Consider the following 21,058-nt stretch of genomic DNA (forward strand, 5'->3'; position numbering starts at 1 on the left):
AAATACAAGTGTGCATAAGTAACTTGGACAGCTGTAACTTTAAGTCCTTATGAGTTGTTTTTTTTTCTTGAGACTATGTCTAGTAATTAGGATTTTCCGTAGTTGTAGGGAAGAAGGGAAAATAAAATCAGGTGATAAAGTGCTTTTGCATAAAGATACATTTGTAATATCCGTACTGAGGGTTACTTCTGTTAGTTATGCAAACTTTGCATTATCCAATGTAAGGGTAGTAATAATGTCATGAGAGGACAGGCTTTTGAAATAACTCTCTACAATTAATAAAATTTTCAATAGTTTATTCCAGATTATTTTTATTGTTTTAAAACTTTAAACATTTGTATTTTCTTTGAATGGCAATAAGCACTAAAAAGCTGAAAGCTGAAAAGTTCAGGTATAAAGTGAGAACCTCATTAAAATCCCTTAAGGAGTGTTATTTATGTCTGTGCTTAGGGATTTGCTCAATGAAGGAACATTTCCAGTCTCTGCTTGGAATACTTTGGGCATTTGGAAAAAGTTTCAGCTTTCATTCCGGTGCTGGCGTTGTGCTGAGGACACCAAGTCAATGAAAGGCATCAGATCTGGGGAATGTTTCTTCTTATTGTACTGGTAATGGTCATTCAAATCAAAGGGCTAACTGGAATTTGAGTGCCTCTCATCCTAAAAGTAGCTTTTTTTTTTTTTTTTTTTTTTTTTTTGGAGAATGTCTGAAGTGCCGACAACACTCCTGCAGAACTTGTGTTAAGTTTTTGTTTGCTTGTGTTGTGTCTTAGTTGAAGGTTGGTGGTGGTTTGAATGCAGTTCTAATACAGTATTTTAAAGCCTATTGTAATACAGCATTGCACAACTAGATGATGGCATAGCACACATTTCTGCTGAAACTCATTCTCAAAAATTCCGCTGTTCTTTGCCTCAGTTGTTAAATGGAGCATAGCAGGAAAAAACTGAGATGACGGGAATGCAGTAACTAATGGAATGCGCTCTTGGGTTGGTTTTGGTTTTGTGGATTACAGGAGTTGCAATGCATGTTGTGCTTCACCTTGTCATAAAATCAGATATTACACAATAGATGTGTCTAAAATTGTTTTGAATTTGTTTTAGTATTCTACCTGTTACCCATGGGCCTTTAGAATGTACAGGCCTGACTGTATCTGTATTGGTTTTGCGCCTATTACTAGCAAACCTCTGAAGATTTCTGGGAGTAAATAAATGCAGGAGGAGAAACCCTTTGTGAGGAAAAGATAATGATCTGAATCTGAGTTGAGAAGAGCTGTGTATGAGTCAAGAACACTTTCCCACTTAATTGGTAGCATAGGGAGGAATTACAGCATTATTTAGGAAAGTTGGGGTAGCTATTAAAATCATGTTTATCAAAACCACTGCAAATTAGGGTGATAGCAGTGATAGTACACTTCTTAATCTGGTTATGTTAATATCCATTAACCTCAGAGTAAGTAAACTGATCAAGTTTATGGAAGATAGCATGGAAGTAGCTCAGGAGCAAAGTTAGATTTGGTTGTTCATTGGTATTTTAAAGGCTGCTCTGTTCCCACTTGGTGTTGTAAAGTAACATCTCGGTTCATGATCATATAGTTTGAGGGTGTCCAAGAGGCAGTTTAAGTGACTGCTGTGATGCTGGATTTGTGCTTGAAATCATTAGAGCCATTAGTGCGGAACTGCCATTTATATAGCTGCTCTCAAAAGAAAAGAGGCTCTTGCTTATGCGATGGGACCGTTGTCGCGTAGCAACTGCTGTGCTGAGAGCTTCAAATCAGATGCTCCCTTGAAGTTCACAGTGCCCTAATAATGCTTAATTTATCTGGGCCCTGCACTGCCTTTATCACACCCGTGAATGTCTTTTAGCAGTGTACTCAGTAGTGTCTGTCATGTATATTTATTTTTTTTCCCCCAAGCTTAGCATTGTGTGGTGTCGTGCGTTTTTTATCCCAATTTCCTGAAGGCTGAGACCTTAATAATGTGATTAATGACATTGGACCAACTTGGAGAGGGTCAGAGTTCAAGTGTCATGACCTTTCATAGTCTGGCAGTAGCAGGGGCCCAGGCCTGTTCCCCCTCATGGATACAGACGGCTGGCCCCGCATCCTTCTGCGTGGTGGCTGCCGCTGCTTGGCAGGTGGCTGTGGCTCTTGGCTAATGGGAGCAAAGGAAGCCACGGGTGGATGACATACATGGCTGTCTGAGAGTACTGGGCGCAGGCTGGGAAATTGGGTAGGGAAGGAAACCAGTTCTAGCAAGAAACAAACTGTGTTTGCTTAGTTGTTGCATTTGGGAGTCAGTGGACTATCTTTTGAAGAAAGTAGACTTGAAAGAAAGTTAGGAACGTGTAGAGAATCCTGACCTATATAAACTGCCCTGAAATATATTTTGTATGAAAATAGCATGCTTCAACAGGTGGAAGAATGTTACTAGATACTGAAGTGTATGTTCTCAAGTCTATACTTGATCCTGAGAATGCCAGTGCAATTTATCATCATTGTTTTTTCAGTGAGCGTGTTCATGTACTTGCCTGCACACAGGGTTTGACTGCAGGTATGCTGTGCTCAAATTTAGGCATTAGTGTAAAACTTGCTTATGAAATGGCAGTCTTCAGAGGTGCTGAAGAATCTGGTTCAGTAACTGTTAATTAAATACCTGCCTTGGCCAGGGCTTTGACTTGTTTATGATACCATGTGCTTGTTAAGAGTGGGTAAATAACAGCATAAAATCAGTATTTAATACTGTAAGGCTTTGAAAAAAGACCTTATTTTCTGTCTTGATAATTTAGGATCATCTTGGTGCCATTTTGAGATGGAACGTTTACTAGCACAGAGTTCTTTGTAAAGCATTCTGTTGTGTTAACCTTGCAGTAACACATATAGTAACACAGACACGCTGCATCTCCTGCTTGTTTTAATATAGTAGTGGGATAATCCAGGCCTCTTCCTCCTGCTTGAGTAGTTTGGATATAACAGACCGAAGTACTCTAGACTGTTTGCATTAGCTGACAGGAAGCCTTATACTGTTGGCATTTTATATATCGTATTTTGGGGGTGTTTTGCAGTTCCTTTCCTAAAGAACAGATTCTGACTTCTGGATAGATATTAAGTTGTAGTAGGTTGTTACTGCGTAGGGTTACATTAAATACAGTAGGTTTGTAAACTGAGATGATATACTGAGTAAATTTATTAAGTTCTCTACTTTAGAATCTATTATGTTAAGGTTCTTAACTTCTGCATTCATTATGAAATTGTGAGATGTTTACTGGATTTTATCTAGCTTTAGATTAAAATTAATTAAATCTACAATGTATTTTAACAGAGTTCTTTTATTAAAGAAAACTGCTTTCTGCAATGACTGTATAAAATGGTCCTCTGCATTTAATTTCTTTCTGATTGCTTTTTCGGTCAGGCTCTTATAATAGATAGCCGTCATTCCTTCATACTTTCACAATTTACAAACGAAAGGAGGTATTCAACATCTCCTACCTTTTCAGTTCCGAGTCATTTTACCAAGCTCTAGTGAATTAATCATTGGATGGAAATAGTTGAAGAATGCAAAAGAGGTTGTAGTGCAGCAGGTTTTTCAGCACTTTGTTGAACCCCAGTTCTCATCCTTAATCAGAGACTTCCATTACTGAATATGCATTTATGCAAGCTATTAAAATAACTTTACTTATAATAAATTTTAGCCCAGTTATAGGTTGCCATCATTTTATACTTAATTTTACATTCATTTTTTTAAAAGTGCAGATTAAAAAATATCACTTATTAATTACTATGTGAGAGACTTGAAAGTTTATCCAAATAGAGACGATTCTGCAGTTCTTAGTAGGTAGCTCTTGTATGAGTCATCTGAAACGCTATTCTCTAAGTGTTGCAGAAACTTGCCCATGATAATTGGTGTTTTTCTTGTATTAAAGCATCTTTTTATAACTTTGTCTGTGAAATTTGCCTGGTGCTTTTGGAAGCTTACGTGTCTTCTGTTGTCGTAATGAGCTGTCAATGGTTAGTTGCCTTTTCAGAGGTGATCTTTGCTTTCCTTTTTTTTTTTTTTTAAAAAAACCCAAAACAAACCAAAAAACAACTTCATTTCTGCTTCCAATTAATTGCTGTTAGTTCACACACTTTCTTTTCCTGGGAATTATAGAAGGGCTGTAAGGTTAGGAAGTAACATAATGAGCAGCAGGAATTTATTTATTGTTTCTGTATTCATTCCAAGGTACTTAAAGGAGATATTTGCGTTATGGGGAAGAGGGTAATTTAGATGGCACACTTAGATTTTAGGCTTTATAAATGTGCAGTTTTCTTTACAGAAGGAATTCCAACCAAAATATGTTGCCTTTTTAATATAAAGTAGCTGAATACCCATGCAGTGTATCTAACACATACAGTAGCAGCTTGTGATTGTTAGTGCCCGTTATGTCTCATTTTGAGTTAAGTAAACCAGAAAACTGGCATGAGACCACTGGGAGCTTGAATCCTCCTGGCTGGATTTGCTGTGATAACTTGTGGTTTCCTGGGGGGTCCCAAGTGGGATTTGAAGTGCCCGCATTGAAGTGAGCGTGGTAATGTTTCTGTAAACACACGTCGTGGTCACGCTGCTGTAGTTGTGATAGTCCAAGGGCACAGGAGGGCAGTTTGTAGGTAGAGATATCACCTTGTAGCAGACCAGCTAATATAATTACAACGGATGTACTTTCGGGTGCACAAGCCCTTGTCAGGTCTTGAAAAGAAGCAGTAAGATCAAAAGTGGTAAAGCAAATTTTGAAGAATTGCTCCAAGTTTTGGTAGAGGCTGATGAAAAAGACCTTCTAGAAGAAGCTGTGGTATTTGAAGGAGGGGAGGATGCTGATGAGAAGTGATAATGCTCGCCTCCTGTGGGGAGCAGAAGGACACTAAAATTCATGTTAGCCATGTGGGCATGAAAAAGGAGACGTTATAGTGTACTATAAAAACAAAATAAAAGTTTGCTAGCTTTTTTTTTTAGTGTTTTATAAACTTGACAGCTGAGGTGCATTGTACCTCCCTGTTAAGGATCTGGTCTAAAGTTATTCTTGGAATAGTCTTTTAGGCAGTCTTTTAAGTCTTTACTAGCAGTCTTTTAAGACATGCTAGTAATGTATACTGTGAATACTAAAACATGCTCGCGGTGTCCCAGTTCATCGTGTAGTGATTGACTTCTGCTTGGCTAACTTTCCCAAATGCATCCAGTACACTGGGTGAAATGTTCTCGGGGGTTCAGGAGTCTTGCTTTCCTACTGGGAGGAATCTCTCTTTAATTGTGGTGATGTGTTCATGGGTGCTTATTAGTCAGGGAAGATCTGCTTCTGTTCAGTGCATGGTCTGCAGTGAGTTGACTTCTCATGTCAGTGAAGTTGGTGGTGAAGGTGAGGAAGCTGTTTGGAAATTAAGTGAGGTGGGTTTGGAAAAATGTTACCTGGTAACATAAATGGTTACTTTTTTGTAGTAAAGCTATCTCTAATTATTTGGTTTCAGTTAGATGTTCAAAGGAATCTTTTATATTTTATCTAAAGCTATATTATCTCTGTGTGTGTTTGTTACAGTAATTTAGCTAATGACTTCACAAAATGCTTATATTTGTGGTTTAGGTTACTGAACATCTGAAGGAAGTAAACATAAATCAGCTAATCAGCTGTTACCTTTCTTTTTTTTTTCCATGTTGATGCTTACAGATGGAAAAATACATGGGTGTTACATAGAGGACTTGTTTTAAATGAATATAAATTGTTCTGTTGAGAGCCCTCTTCAGAATTTTGACTAAAAGGTGGTAAGCAGCCTCACACGGTGGTCTGTATTTGAACAATACATATTATCTAGAAATGGAGTATTCATGTTCTCTTATGAGGTTAGAATGGCAGAACTATTGTGGAAACTAGAAACAGTATCACTTCTTTGAAAACCTTCCTTTTTTGGTTAACTTTTATTGTTGTATAGATGAAATTCCTAATTTATTGTACAGAAAACCTGTGATCTTCTGAAAGTATGCTAACACTTTTTAAAGCAGTATTTTGATTATGTCAACCTACTCTTTACATGTAATTAGAATAAGTGATCAATCTGTGGAACGTGATGAAAAGCTGTAGCTTTTTTTCTGGAAATTTCTTAATTACTTCTTGCAGCTTTTTGAAGGTATAAGAGGTAGATGGACAAGTCAGTATGTCCCTTAACTAGTGGTCAACTTCTGATATTTCTGTATTTCTTTTTGAGGCTTCATTTATGCTGTATTCTGTTGCCAGACATTCCCACTGATACTCAGATGTTCCCAAAAAATCCAGTCAGTCTAAGTCACGTGACTTTGTTTAACTTTAACACCGATGTAATATCTAAATATATCTTACGCAGATATGGTCCAACTACTCTTCCAGTCCCTGTGGCGGTACCTCTTTAAAAGAAACAACAAGGCCAAACCTAAGATGTGTGCTGAGGTCTCCTAGGGAACTGCGTATCTTTGTTCTCAATTTAAGATGGAAATAGGGATGAAAACATGTTTAATTCCCCTGGCAAAGATTTAAGACTTTTATAAACGCCATTTAAAGCTTTTGATCCTGTATGAGCAATAATAATCAGACTTAATCATAGAAAATGTGTTGTAGAATGTTTCTATATAAAATTTTTGAAAATTATTTGGAAGTGTGTTTACAAAGTGGTTGGGGATCATGTCTAAAATTCTCGAAATGGAGACAAATCACCTAATGAATCACAAGAAATAGAAATTGGGGTGATCCAATTAGACCCACTGTACTTATGAAAGCAACTTGTATATTTGGCAGACTGCCATGAATGCAGATGGTACTATCTTTAGTAATATATTTTAAATTTGTATGCGGTTTAAGTGAGGATTTCTTCTAGCTGCCTTTTATCTCAGGGCAGTTGTTTTGCCTCGTGGGAGATGTCTTCAAAACGACCAGATTTCTAATATCTGTGCTTAGACATCTGTATAAATTAGTTGACTTAAACAGAATCCTGAGGCTTGGGACTATCCCTGTTCATCACCTACTTTGGTAAGTCATGTTGGCTGTGGCCTCTTAGCTTGGATCAAGTAAATCCAGAATGCTGCAGGCAGGTGGCACGGCATAGGTAGAATTTACCAGTCTGTCTTTTCTGTTCAGTTTTCTCTTACTTGTGGTCCTGTCCACACAGCTAAATGTTCAAATGACATCTTTTAAATAAATGCAGATGGATAATATATTTTGAAGGAACTTCTTAAAATGATAAATGCATTTGTATAATACTACGTACGTGTTTATTTCCAGGAGAAGGAGCCACAGCTGAAGTTTCCTCATCTTTTGTGATTCTGTCTCTAAGTACTCTAGCAGTACTGGTAATACTGCTTGCAAACTGTGTCTCCTGCTGTAAAGACCCCGAGATAGATTTCAAGGTAAGCAGCTGAAGTTACAAATGTATGTACAAGTGGTATTCGTAGTATTCTGGCTATCAGAACACAGCTTACTTGGTTGTTTGTGCTAATGCTCTGCAGTTATTCACCCTTCAGTGTCACTGTACATCCCTCTTCTGAAGTAGCCAGCAGCTGTATTTCTACATGCGGTGGAATCTTGTTGCAACGATTTATTTTAAGTACTTGGTTCATGCTGCAGTAAGGATCTTTAATGTCTTTTCAAAATCATTACTAGATATCAGGATCAGTAGTAGACAATTTTGCTGTAGTTAAAGAACCTTTTTTGTCCTTTTCCTGTGTATTCTTTGAATTTGTTTTTCTTAGTCTGCTGACAGGGTTGAAGACGCTCCTGTCAAATAAGAATACCGAAGATACAGATCCGCTATAGCAAGACTTTTGAGGAGAAATTGTTATCCTCAGAAAACAATTACTTTTTGAGTATCGGTTATTCGTGTTCCGAAAATTGAGTTTTGCTCTCATTTCTAAATGGAGAATATTTGGCCTAGGCAGTTCATGATAATTCATTCAAAGTCAGGGATAGCATTTAAAGTAAAAAACCAAAATCCTGAGACACAAAAAAACCTCCACAAAACAAAATCTCTGTTTTTGTTAAAAGCAATACTTGATATTTCAATCTCTTTAAATCAGTAATAAATTGAAAATAAGGAATAGAAAAATAAAAATCTGGAAAAAAGGTAAGGCTCCTTAACATTGCTCATTCAATCTAAAAGAAATGTATTAGTGCTAATTTTAAGACAAAGAACAACTTGTTTACTAAGATTTTTTTTTTAATGCAGGAATTTGAAGATAACTTTGATGATGAAATAGATTTTACACCTCCAGCAGAAGATACTCCATCTGTTCAGTCTCCAGCAGAAGTGTTTACTCTTTCGGTTCCCAATATTACTGTACCAACTCCCTCCCAGTTTCCATCTCGTACAGGTGAAATGCTGTTTTTTAATGAAAAAACAAAAGTAGGCAATTTCAATGTCAAAAATGGAGTGTGCCTGACTATGTTTTACTTTACTGTAACAAGTCAATTATTACAAAAACTGAGTAAATATATTTTGTGAAGTATAGGGTAAAATGTGGAATATTACTTCAGAAATGTTAACGTACGGCAAGTTGCCACGTAAGGTAGCTTAAGAGACTGAAACCAGCTGAAACAAACCTCTCTTGGATGCTTTAATTATGCCCCTGTATACATGAAGGGTTTGAAGTACTCTAGGACGTTAGGGACCTCTGCTCTTTGGTGGTTTCCTTCCTGGCAAGGTTGTCACTGGATTTTAGCCATTAGCCTTGGATGGAAACAAGAGAGACTCTCACTTGACAGCAGTGCTACTCTTCAGCTGCATCGCTTCTTAGTGTCACTGTAGGCTTCTTGTGCTGTACACATGATATTGGTAAGACGGAGCATTAGATTTCCCTGTGAAAGGTTTTTTTGAACGTGCTCTTTAAAATGCAACTTTTGTAAAAGCATCTTTAATATTACAAGCATAGTGTAGCATAAAGTAGTTGTTCTCATGTTATACTACTTCACATAATTTTTACGTATGGTGCTTGTGTTGCTTAATCATGAGATGTTCAGGGAAGCTGCTAGTTCTCTCCCTACAATTTTCAAGAACTGTCAGTGTGCCTTTGATACAAAAGAAATGTTACTCCTCAGTGTTTTAATGAGTGAGGGGAAATTATCTGTGAATAATTTTATCTCCGCTCTTCTATGTTGCCATAACCGTTAAAACTCTACTTTCTGTCACTACAAGTTATTTTGCCAGAAGTAAGGCAGTGTACTTCAGCAAGGTGCACTGGTGAAAGGTAGTTGTATGATACAGCATTCTCTGTCCTTGGGAGCACCTTGCCGGTATATTACACAGCTCTAGCTGTCCCAGGAAAATAGTATTGGTGCAAACGTGGTTCATGGAAATAAAAATGTGGGCTAGAATTCTGTCAGACAAGTAGTAATGATTCAAAGTTTCTGTGCACATCTGTTTGTTGGTGTTCCTAATCAGTTAGGCAGCAGAGGGGTATACACTGCTGGATCTCTTGGATGGTATGGAGCCTGACATTGTTACTGTCTATCTTCTGCCAAGATCTGGGTCTTCTTTTCTATCCTTTCCCTCTCTGCACTCTTTACATTAGGTATTTTTAGTCAGAAAATGTCCTCCTTCCAGATGGCAGCCATAAGTAGGGCAGTTGGGCTGAAGTGTAAAGCAGTCAGACCCCTTGTCTTAAAATGGTAACTGTCTGTATAATTATAGACGTTAAGAGGTACAAGCAATGAGTATTGTCTTGGGCTTGCCGCTTTTGTTTACATAGGTTTGTGAGTAGGTTATTTAAGGTGTAAACTGGTGAGGGGTCTGGAGCACAAGTCCTCCGAGGAGCAGCTGAGGGTGCTGGGGGTGTTCAGCCTGGAGAGAAGGAGGCCGAGGGGAGACCTTCTCGCTCTCTACAGCTCCCTGAAAGGAGGGGGGAGCCAAGGGGGGTCGGACTCTTCTCTCAAGGAACAGGCCACGGGACAAGAGGAAACGGCCTCAAGTTGCACCAGGGGAGGTTTAGGATGGATATTAGGAAAAAATTTGTTCACTGGAAGAGTTGTGAAGCATTGGAACAGGCTGCCCAGGGCAGTGGTGGAGTCGCCATCCCTGGAGGGGTTTAAATGTTGTGTAGTGCTGAAGGACATCGTTTAGTGGTGGGTTTGGCAGTGCTGGGTTAACGGTTGGACTTGAAGATCTTAAAAGGTCCCTTCCAACCTAAATGATTCTATGATTTGCCCTACCCAGCTACAGGGTATGATACACTTTTATATTGGAATTAGAACTCAGCCTTTTCCCCTCCTTACTGAATGCATTAAAAATTTAAAAGGAGAATGTCCTAAGGAGAATCACTGTGTGTTTGTAGGGGGTGTATTCTAGTATGGTTTAGAAGCTGAGAAAAGTTTCACTTGAGTGCTGTTGTCACAGTGTTCCTTCATACTTTATGTATGTCTGACTAGGTTTTGCTACTTGTCTGAATGTATGGACATAATCGGGAATAAATGTTGTAGGAGCTTGCATTATTTCCTTAACAGTTGATAACTTTGGCCATCTGAGTGGTTTGATATGTGTTACTTTTCTTTTGTGGTGTGTGACAGATGGATCAAAGTCTCAAGTTGCACGTCAGAGTCTAAACTACATCCAGGAAATTGGAAATGGCTGGTTTGGAAAGGTGAGAATTTTGTGTTTTGTTTGAGTCTAATTCCTAACTAACTCGGTTACTATATTTCCTTTAAAATGATACTCTTTAAAAAAAAAAAAACAAACCCAAAAAAAACCCAAAACAAAAAAAACACCAAAAAAACCCCCAAAACAGGCATGAGAAGAACTGAAGTTGAAATTAGATGTTTCCGTGTGCACTTCCTAGCTGTTATCACAGCACTAATCACCGCTGCTTTAATTTGCATAGTTTCTTACCAGAGTTACTTACTAGGTATTCGTAGTCAAATTACTAAGTGTTTGACTTCTTTGTATTTGAATTAATACATTCCTGTTAATACCAATTGTTTCTAGGAAAAAAATCTTAAGTAAATAAGTGGTCTTCATTAGAAAAAAATGTTTTCTGAAAGTTGGTGTGTAGATCAGTTGTCAAGTTGTATTAAGTATGGATGTTTAATTATCAAAGCTCTGCATGTGTTGACAAGCCAGAAAATCTTTCTTGCAGCCTATTTTTAGCTCGTATTTCTCCTTGCAGGGAAATGCCAACATTTTTTTTTTTTCCCTCTGATTAAAGACAGAATGGTTCTCTTCTTGCAGGTTCTGCTGGGAGAGATCTACACAGGCACTAGTGTAGCAAGGGTAATAGTGAAGGAGCTGAAGGCAAGTGCCAGTCCCAAGGAGCAAGAACAGTTTTTAAGAAATGGAGAACCGTATTAGTAAGTAATGTTTCACAGCATAGTTAACTTCCACGCTTCATACCGCTGCATGTGAATTATGGACAGTTCTTTTGTTCAGTGTCACTGTCTATAGTTGCCCTCCCTTATAACTGAAATGCTTGCCTTTAAAAAGTGAAATACAGTCAATCCAAAGTGAGTAAGAGTTGAATTTGCTTAGAAATAAAAATGAGCCCTTTGCTTAAATGTGTTTGGTAGTTATTGTTCATGACTGGAAAACACACTTGGTTTGGTTTATCACATTTTCTTCTACAGCTCTTTGGAACAGCTTCCTGATGGTGCAGGCTAACCTTATGGCTAATGACTTGCCTGTGAGAACTGAGGTTTAACTCCTGTACTTGGCTTTTCTGTTAGAAGCAGAGGAACTGGCAACACTTTGTGTGCTATCAGATACACATTAATTTCTTTAAAGTTCCCTTTTTCAAACCATAGAATGCAGCATAGTGATTAAAAACTAATTTTGTTCAGGTAGCTTCCAAGGAGGTTTGTGCACGCAAAGAAACTCCCAGAGTTACACTAACTTCAGTTAGTAGTACTCTACAATTGAGAAATTATTGATAGGACTGGAAATGCCAATAAACCAGGATTGTTTGGTGTTCGTTTCCTCTTGTGTTATGCTTGGAGGATGCTCACTTCTGGGCGCTGAACCTTTGTATGTTGGAAAGGTATATTAAAGGGAGTGTAATTTCTCTTTGTGTTTTGGGAAGAGTGAGAATTCTCTGAAGAGCTAACTGCCGCAAGATAATGGCTTTTGTAGGTGACTGGGGAAGAGAGGCATATTGCAGTTCACCAGACATAGCTCATAGTGTGCTTTGCCTTGCCTGCGTACGCTACAAGTGAGTGGTCATAGAGAGCTTTCTGCTCTTAATGCTTTCTAATGTCCTAGTTATATTTGCATTTAGGCTTAAATTGTTGGCAGTTGTCAGAAGAAGAAATCTCATGCCTTCTGCTGCGTTGGCATAAGTGTGTTTGAAGCAATTTAGAAAAAGTAACTGATCTGGCTGGGAACTAACCTGGCTAAGTAAAGGTTTAGCTCTTATCCAGATCGGTTCCTGGGTGTGGTTTGTGAACCAGTTGCATGTGCTCATTTTTGGTCTGAGGGATGCTGGGAGGATGGGTGTGACTGTCTTGTGGCAGTGCTGGCTTTTGTGGCTGTGAGATCCTCTGAGTTTCAGCTGCTCTCAATGATACGCTGCAGCAACACAAAGGAGGTATCAAGGTGCAGATGGAATCTGTGGCTTGGGATACTTACACCTTCTGTTCATGCCGCCCCCCCACCAATGTTATATGTTGAAGCTTCTGGTAGGGATTTCGGTGTGTGGCATTATACTGCAAATAACGTATAGTGTCATCTTTCTGGCTTTAACTGTTCTTTGTTTTTTTTTTCACTCTAGCATTCTTCAGCACCCGAATGTTCTCCAGTGTATTGGGCAATGCGTGGAAGCCATTCCTTATCTCCTTGTTTTTGAGTTCTGTGACTTGGTAAGTGCACTTATACAAAAGGCTGCAGTTGTTTTTCCATTGGTGTAAATTTTATGTAGTGTATTTACTGCCCTTCACTCAAAGTCATTTGTTTTCTTTCTGAGAAATTTTTTGAATAACCAGAATGTCAGAAGACAGACTTTTTTTTTGGTTTAGAGAAAAACCACAGGTGTAACTTTCTGTTTATATTCTTTTCAGTTCATCATGTAAATTCTAGGTGCTTGTGGAACATTCTGAAGAGGAAAGTAGCTGTTTCTGTCTTTGATAACAGAATTACTAGTCTCTTTCAGTCTGCCTGCATCTTGTAACAGGGAGCTTGGAGGGGAAAGGAGGTCACAGAAGGAAGCTTTTTATTGCAGTCCAGTATCACATGCTCACAATCGCATCCTAAATTCTATTTGCCGTCTATGTTGCCTTAATGTGCTTTTATTAGCATTTCTATGAAAACGTTAGTTGAGGAAACAAAGAATTTCCTCCCTTCTGCCCCCCAGCCCTCCAGGGTGCCCAAATTTTACCCATGCTGTGCAGCTAGGGCTAAAATGCATTGGTGGGCACACTTCCAGAATTGGTAATGAGCGTATTCTAATAGCTAGAATTTTCAGTATCATCTTATTCCCTTCCTCATCCTTTCTGTTACTGTATTCTTCTTTTCCCTACTCTAGTTCTTCTTTTCTTTCCCTCCCCATCACCCCCAAGCAACTTGCCGCCTTATGCTTCCTGAGCACCAAAAGAAATGCTAAGAGCAGAGTGAAGGGTGTTCTCACGGCGTTCTGCTCTGCTGTTAGTGCCACAAAGGCCTCTGGAGGTGGGAAATTGCACAAAACTCTTGCTCAGCTGCTGCATTCCTGGGCATGTCTTGGAATTTATGTCAGTGTTGGGAGAAGGGGAGTGGTATGCATGTATAGAAAAAGGGGATGAACTGTGCCCAGTATATACAGCGTCTTCAGAGACTAAAATTTGGATGTGGTGATGGATCTGTGCTGTGGAAAGACCTGAATCACCTTATTGTAGCGTAACACATCACTGGAAAACAAACCAACCCGGAAGTGCAGGTGGCTATCTAAACATTGGCTCAATAGCTGCTTTTGAAGTTTGTGGTCTTGATATCACTTAAAGCAGAGTTTATTGAAAAAAGTCAAGACAGAAATGAACTCAGAAGTGCTTGTATATGTTATTAAGAAATAACTCTTCAGAAGTAAGATGGTTTGCATGTATAAAGTTCAGCAAGATCCTTTCTATCAGCTTCACTACTACAGAATTTCCTTTTAAACTCAGGTGCACAAATACAGTTCTACTTCCATCAGTTGCCTCAAGCAATTTAAATAAGAGTTAACATGAGGTTTTGAGTTTTCTTGAGAAACACCAGTTAATCTGTGACCTTAAATAACTGTATTTTTCATTACTGGTCTTTTTGGTCAAATTTGTTAGCTGCAGTAAATTAATGAGGCAGAAGTGCTGATAAAGCCATTATTTTCCAAATGGAGAAAATGTCTGAACTGTTTAAGTGACTGATCAAAGTGAAATGTTCCGGGTTTGCTAAGAATTAAAAAGTAGGTGCCTAAGGTTAACCAGATAATGGTTTTTATAGTTTTTCAATATGTAGAAGTGGAATACTTCTTACCAATTTTAAAGCTGCTACTCAAATTGGAGGTTCTTTAAAAGGCCTGTTGAAAGAATTGCATTTTATGGAGTCTAACAGATATACATCCAGATATTTAATCAGATTTAATTGCTGCCATGTTTTTAAATAGTTATGCTATTTAATCCAACTCTGAATTTGAAGATGGAGTAACTTTTAAAAATTGCCCTACTTTAAGTATACGGGGAAAAAAATAATATCCTTGTTTGATGCCTGATGATTAGTGCCAGAAATTGTCATGATACTGCAGAGTAATCTGGAGAGGATTTTACTTAAGAGGATAAAATAGATTTTCACTTTAACCGGGGGCAGTAAGCTTGACAGCCAAAGTGGTAGTTTTATAAATTCAGACGTAGTTAGGTAATTTCTTTGGAATGGAAAATACATGCCTGTGCTGATTTCTATTCGAAGTGAACTAAAACTTGTTTTTAGAAAATTATATATTACAGTGAGTTAAAGATGACTTTCATACTGGAAGTCTAGCTTACTTGAAGAGCTTTTACTTGTAGAGCCGAGTATCTCCTAGACATTAGACCTCTCCTAGTGCTGCATTCACTGTGCACACAGATACCCAGGGGCTCGGCAGAGAAGCAGTGTTAGGCAGAGTCAGAGGAGCGCAATACGTTAGCTCGGTGTCACTGGATGTCACTAATCCTTGTTGTGGTCCTGCGGCCTAGTGTGGGAGGGGGCGATGGTGGAGTGACGAGAGAGGGGAGACATGAAGAAGGGAGAGATGTGAAGGCAGCCAGACGGCACCATTTGGAATAGAAGGTATGGCTAGATAGCTTTTTTTTAGTAGACAGGTTTTTAGCGGAGTGTCAGTGGGCTGATATTCTAGAAGCTGCTTTGTATCACTGTGGCTGGGATGGCAGTTACTTGGATTTTTCAGGCCTTTAGTAAGTGATCTCAAAAGCTGGTAGTTTCTTTTGTACTTTTTTCTGAAATTGGGTAGATTGGGGTGTAACATGCAAGAGTCTGATTCTTCAGCAGAAAGACCATGGGGCAGACGCAGTGGACCCTTTGGTTGACCAAAGGTTGGTAGCGTCCGTGGTCACTAGATATTGTTCAGATGGGAAGGATGAGAAACGTTCCTGTTTCACTAGCAGTAATGTGACGCTATGCCAGAGCTCTTTACCTTGCGTTACTGGTGTTGCATATGTATATACAGCAATGAATAAACTTGTTTTAATCCCTTGTACGTAACGTGATTAAGAATTTGATGGTTAAGGAAAACAGGTGGCAGATATGTCAGCTGTGTTGGAAAGGAAATTTAAATGTCTTCAGATACAGGTTCTTCTGAGGCTCTTTCAGCAATGTAGGCTTAATTTTTCAAGTTTGGCATACTAAATAATGAGAAATTTGTCTATTCTGTTGGGGGTACGGTGGTGGTTGTCTTTCACTCCTTCAGATTCATAGCCTATCATAGCATGTCCGCCTCCTGCGACTTCTCTCACTGTGATTCGTAGCCTTTTTAGGGCCACTTGACCTTGCCTCGGCTGCTCGGGCAGCCCTGTTGGATTATCAGTTCCCAGGCTCCTTGACACGGAAAGGCCTTCATCAGAGGCACTGGAAACTGTAGTGCAGAGACAGCAGAGCTCACTGCCACGGTAGCAACACTGAATGTCATGCAGGCTAATTTACCTGGGGTTTTTTTACCGCTAATTTACTGTTTTCTTGGCCATGTAAACTACTTCCACATTTCTGTTACTGAAGATTGCTTGGTTGTATATGCAGTAACTGTATTTGCTAGCATTTAGCCTGCTTGATAATGTAATCCAAGTTGCTCTGTGTCCCTTACTTTGCAGAGCTGGGCAAGGAGCAAGAGAGGTCAGTTGCACATAAATGATTTAAAGCTTTTAAATCCTAATTTTCCATTGCCTGTGTTAAAACTGTGTAGAAAATGGTAAATATCAAAAGAAATGCTCAATAAATTCTTAAGCCCACTCCACCCCCTGTATTAGTTTGCTTAGTATGTTGGTGCAGTCTTCTATGAATAGTTAACTGTTCACTGTTAAACATTGTAGAACGATGCCAGGTTAAAAATAGTGTTAGCCTGCTTATTAACTTTAATATATTACTCAGCCATGTGTGGCCAGTGCTTTGTCAGCACAGCAAATCCTCTAATGGATTGACATAATTTATGAGTAAAGGAAAGTTATTCAAATGTGGAAGTGGCATATATATTGTGAAGCTAATCTGCCTATCAAATTCTTACAGAAATTCCTCAAGTCTTGCAATTCCAGGAGTAAATGAGATCAGCGGGATGCAGTGTTTGCCTAGAATGCCCTGTAGCTTGCTTTAGGGGTGTTGCTGTTAGCGGAAGATGCCTGCCTGCAGTGATTGTTTTGTTTGGGCTTTTTCTAACTACTGCCACTTGAAAATGTTGTCTTCAAATGAAAAAAGAATCTTTGCAATGAAAATTTCTTAACCAAAGAGTTCAACAAATCTGTTCAATAATCTTAGTATCAATATGAGGCAAATCGTAGATTCATCAGTGGTGTGTGGTTTAAAACAAAAGGGCGGGGGGGGATTTGGCAATTCATATGATAACTTCAGAAGTCACATCTGTTGTGTTCAAAGGCTCTTTGTGCTCTCTGAACTGTTTAACATTTCTTAAATTTACATATGCCTAAACAGCTTTCGGACGGTGTAGGTGCTTTATTCCATACACTACTTTGGGGCATTTTACTGTTAGTGACTGCAGGTACTTACACTGCGAAGAAATGTTGGAGGGGGGAGGCAGGGGTAGTATTTTTAGTTGTCTAAGAACTTCAGAAGCAGGAATTATGTGGTATTGTGTGAGTTGGCAGGTAGCTTTCCAACTTCAGTAGACATAGTTTGGTAACCTCTTTACACTTTTAAAACCCTACCATCAGCACCTGCTGGTTTAAAAAGTCATGTCAGCTATTTGTTTGGGTGTTCCTATGAACCAGATGTGGAATTTGCACCAACAAGAAGACTACTGAAGAGTACTGCACGTGAATGTGCCCCCGGCTTCTGGCGGTTACAGAGAAAAAACATATTAAGACAGACTTACAAAGACAGCTGCACTGATCCCGACTACAACTGAGAAGGATGGGAGGAAAGGCAAAATCTAATTCTTCCTGGAGACCCAGGAGAGGAGGGAAGAGACAGAGCAGTGGAGGAAGTTGGAGAGAAAATGGAGCCTTCTTCAAGCATGATTATTGAGCTTTTTATATTTAGGTGTCTGAGCAGTGAATTTTGCAGAACTGTATTTATTCAGATATGCATAACCTTTGATATTTGCTGTGCTAAAAAGTCTGTCTGATACAGGGCCATTTTGTGGCTCATAAAGTAGTATGGGGCTAGCATTGCTGTGTTGCTACATCATTGAGTAGCTGAGGCTGGCAGGGAGCTCAGGAGGGCTCCTCTCCGACCTCCTGCTCAGAGCAGCGTCAGCCTGAGGTCAGACCAGATCTCTCGGGGCTTTGTCCAGCTGGGTCCTGAAAACATCCAAGGATGGAAACTGCCTGGTCTCTGGGCAACCTACGCTTCTGCTCCAGTGTCCTCATGTGGAAAACAGTTTTCCTTATAGTGTCTGAACCTCTCATGTTTCAAATCATGCCTGTTGTCACTTATCCTCCTTCCATGCCCCACAGTGAAGAGCCCGGCTCAGTCTTTAATAACTTCATATGTACTGGACAGCTGCTGTCAGGTGCTCCTGAAGTCCTCCTTTCTCCAGGTCGAGTGAGCCCAGTTCCCTCAGCCTCTCCTCATGGTGAAGTGCTCTGACCCCCTGACTGTCTCGGTGGCCCTCTGTTGGACTTGTTCCAGTTTGTCTGTCTTGTTTTGGGGCAGCCAACACTGGACACAGGATATAAATGTGGTCTAGCAAGTGCTGAGTGAGAGGGGATAATCCCTTCCCTTGGTCTCCTGGCTGGGCTCCTGTCGATGCATCCCGGGCACGCAGGGTGTTGGTGTTCAGCTTTCTGTCTACCCAGAGCCCCAGGTCCCTTCCTGTAGAGCTGCTGCCCAGCTGGTCACTCCTCAGTTTGTATTGCCCCAAGGGGCTTTTCCTTCCCCCCAGGGGCAAGACTTGGCATTTGGCTGCTGGAGTTTCCTAAGGTTCCTGTTGGACCCTCTTCCAACCTGTCCGGCGCCCTCAGGATGGCAGTCCAGCACCTGACTGTACTCACTGGTTCCCCCCAGTTTGGTGTAAGCAATGTCCTTTTAAAGCAATACCAAAAACCCCCATTTTATATTTTTAACCTTGATTGTAGCCTTAATTAGAATAGAATGGGAAAATAGAACCAGCATGTTTCAAGGTGCTGGATTTAGTGAAAGTTGTATTTACTACAATAAAGTGTGCCTACATGAATTATTTAGTAAAAAAGGGATGCCACACAGCACTGCTGTTACTAATGCATTTAAAAATTAAAAGGTAATTCCTTGGTGTGTTTCAGGCATCCTAGGAACTTAATCCACCTGGGACAAACCCTAAGTAACCAGTGGCCATTTTAATGAATGACAGTTTTGGAGAGTTTGACTTTCTTCAGGCGCTTGCTGCCACCTGGAGCCAGTCCAGCTCGGTGTTCTGTACTTGCTTACATTCATTAGGCTGCGCAATGGGGAACCTGTCTGCGTTACCCACGCTTTGTTTCCTAGTTCTTTGGAACTCCACTCTAATAAATCTGCTCTGGCCAGGTAGAAAGGGGTGTGTGTTTATATATAATAATGTTTATACATGTCTACCTGAGACAGTATAATATTAAAGCTGTAATTGTAAGTCAGAAGAATCTCTGGGGAAACATTTTTTTTAAAATGTAATTATGTAGGATGCAGATATGGCAGTTACCTAATTAGTAGCTAAGAACAGGAGAAAGAGAATGCAGTGAAGGCTTCTGCACCATTAAACACAGGCTTTCGCACAAGGTGGGGTGGCTGCTCGCAGCAGCAGTACTGCCAGTACGGCAGGTGGAGACGGAATAGCTGTAGCTGCTTGCGTGTACTGTAGAATCTATTCATGTGTTAAAAAATTAAAGTGAAGTTGTTTTACATAGGAGTAGTGTCTGCTTTTAAGTAGGCTGTCCCATTGCTTCTTATTTCATTAAGTGTAACCCAGGCTCGTGACTGTCCAGTCAGTCACCTCAGCTGTCGCTGCACTGTTAGATTTAATGCACCACACGGACATCTGCTGCTGGAACTAAGAGGACTGTGAATTGCCATGTCCATTAACCCTGTAAAGGAGGAATGAGATGCTTCAGTTAGAGCTCCATATGTACATGAGCAGCAGAGGAACAGGAAGTTTAGGGCTCCTCAGTCTTTTCTGGACACAGGGCGCTTTTTGGCCAGTACAAAGACTGCCTTGTCTGGGCAGCCTCAGGACCTCCCTTCGGTCTCCTGCCTGGCCCAAGGTGTGGGCAGACAGTGGACATGGACAGCTGGACCCCAGAATGTTACGCTGGTGAAGCAAGTTGTGGTGTAATTGTTGTGCAGTCTCAATGCAAAAATACCCTCTGACGTAATTTGCTAAACTTAGAAAGTCTGTATTTTAAATACAAAAATATAGGAGTGCTAGCTTAAAAGTCCAGCTGTGAAAGCGGGAACATTAATGGGATGAGAAACTTGTTTTCTTCCCTTGCTTGGATTCACTTACTATAGTCTTGCTTTTCCTGAATGTTTGACAACTTTCAGTTATTTTCCCTCCATTTTGAAGCTGTTCTCTTTTTAGTAATTTATGGAGTGCTTCTGTGGCCTCATTAATTCTGTGTCCGTTGCTCAGCATTGCTTAGGTTCAGTAAAACTGCTCTGACTGGCGTGGGGGGTGTCGCGGTGCTGTTGGTATCTAAAGCTCTGGTGAGTTGGCCGGGGCTGAGAGCCTGGCTCTGCTCTCTCCCTTCCATCCCGTGGCAAATTCCAGACGGTCTGCTCTGATGATCTGGAGTGCTTGAAAACTCATCTCATTTAAAAACAGAAGCTTATCAAGCTCTGTGTTTTAACGGAAAGTATTATTGTATAACTGTTAGGTTTTATGTGTCAGTATGATCTGGAATGTTAATTAATAAATGATTTGATTAAAACCTCTTAAAAGGACAATACCATATGCCTTAGATGACTTCTGTAAGAATCTTTATGGAGACTGGAAACTTCAGGAGATTTTTTTATTAAGAACAAATGTGGTTAACAAGTGATGTGGTTAGTTGGTTCTTCATTACATATTTTTCAGATTCAACCGACGTTCAATGCTGATAAGTATTTTCAACTTCTTTTACAGGGTGACTTAAAAACGTATATCTGCAATGAGCAGGAACACGTGAAAGGAGATTCACAAATAATGCTGCTACAGAGAATGGCCTGCGAGATTGCTGCTGGGCTTGCCGTAATGCATAAACATAACTTTGTGCATAGGTATGCTTTCCAGATCAATTGCTTTCAGTTGTGATGCACTCTAGAATCCATGTAGGTGTTTTCAGTAAAATCAACATGTATTGAAGATTGTGTTTTAATGAATTTCTGTCTAACTTACATATCCTAAGTCATGAAGGTGTGATGCTTATGACGATGCTAATTTAGCTGCAGTGGTGTGGTGTTACAGCTCCCACCTGGCTGAAAGCCGATCGCCACCTCCGTAGGTTTGC

At 39.8% G+C, this 21,058-nt stretch overlaps 1 protein-coding gene across 3 annotated transcripts in view; it reads left to right on the plus strand.

Annotated features, from left to right (window-relative positions):
* The window catches only part of LMTK2 (lemur tyrosine kinase 2), a 43,613-nt gene that overhangs the window by 7,604 nt on the left and 14,951 nt on the right, over positions 1–21,058 (plus strand). For all 3 annotated transcript variants that reach the window (XR_012588706.1, XR_012588707.1, XM_074597553.1), the window contains exons 2-7: positions 7,271–7,395; positions 8,211–8,355; positions 10,544–10,617; positions 11,202–11,320; positions 12,733–12,820; positions 20,695–20,828. Coding sequence is in view for 1 of the 3 variants with exons in the window: in XM_074597553.1 (XP_074453654.1) it covers positions 7,271–7,395; positions 8,211–8,355; positions 10,544–10,617; positions 11,202–11,320; positions 12,733–12,820; positions 20,695–20,828 (685 nt within the window). In the remaining 2 variants the exon portion in view is untranslated. The remainder of the gene's footprint in view (positions 1–7,270; positions 7,396–8,210; positions 8,356–10,543; positions 10,618–11,201; positions 11,321–12,732; positions 12,821–20,694; positions 20,829–21,058) is intronic.

The sequence above is a fragment of the Larus michahellis genome, chromosome 8 (assembly GCF_964199755.1).
Source record: "Larus michahellis chromosome 8, bLarMic1.1, whole genome shotgun sequence".
Taxonomy (NCBI): Eukaryota; Metazoa; Chordata; class Aves; order Charadriiformes; family Laridae; genus Larus; species Larus michahellis.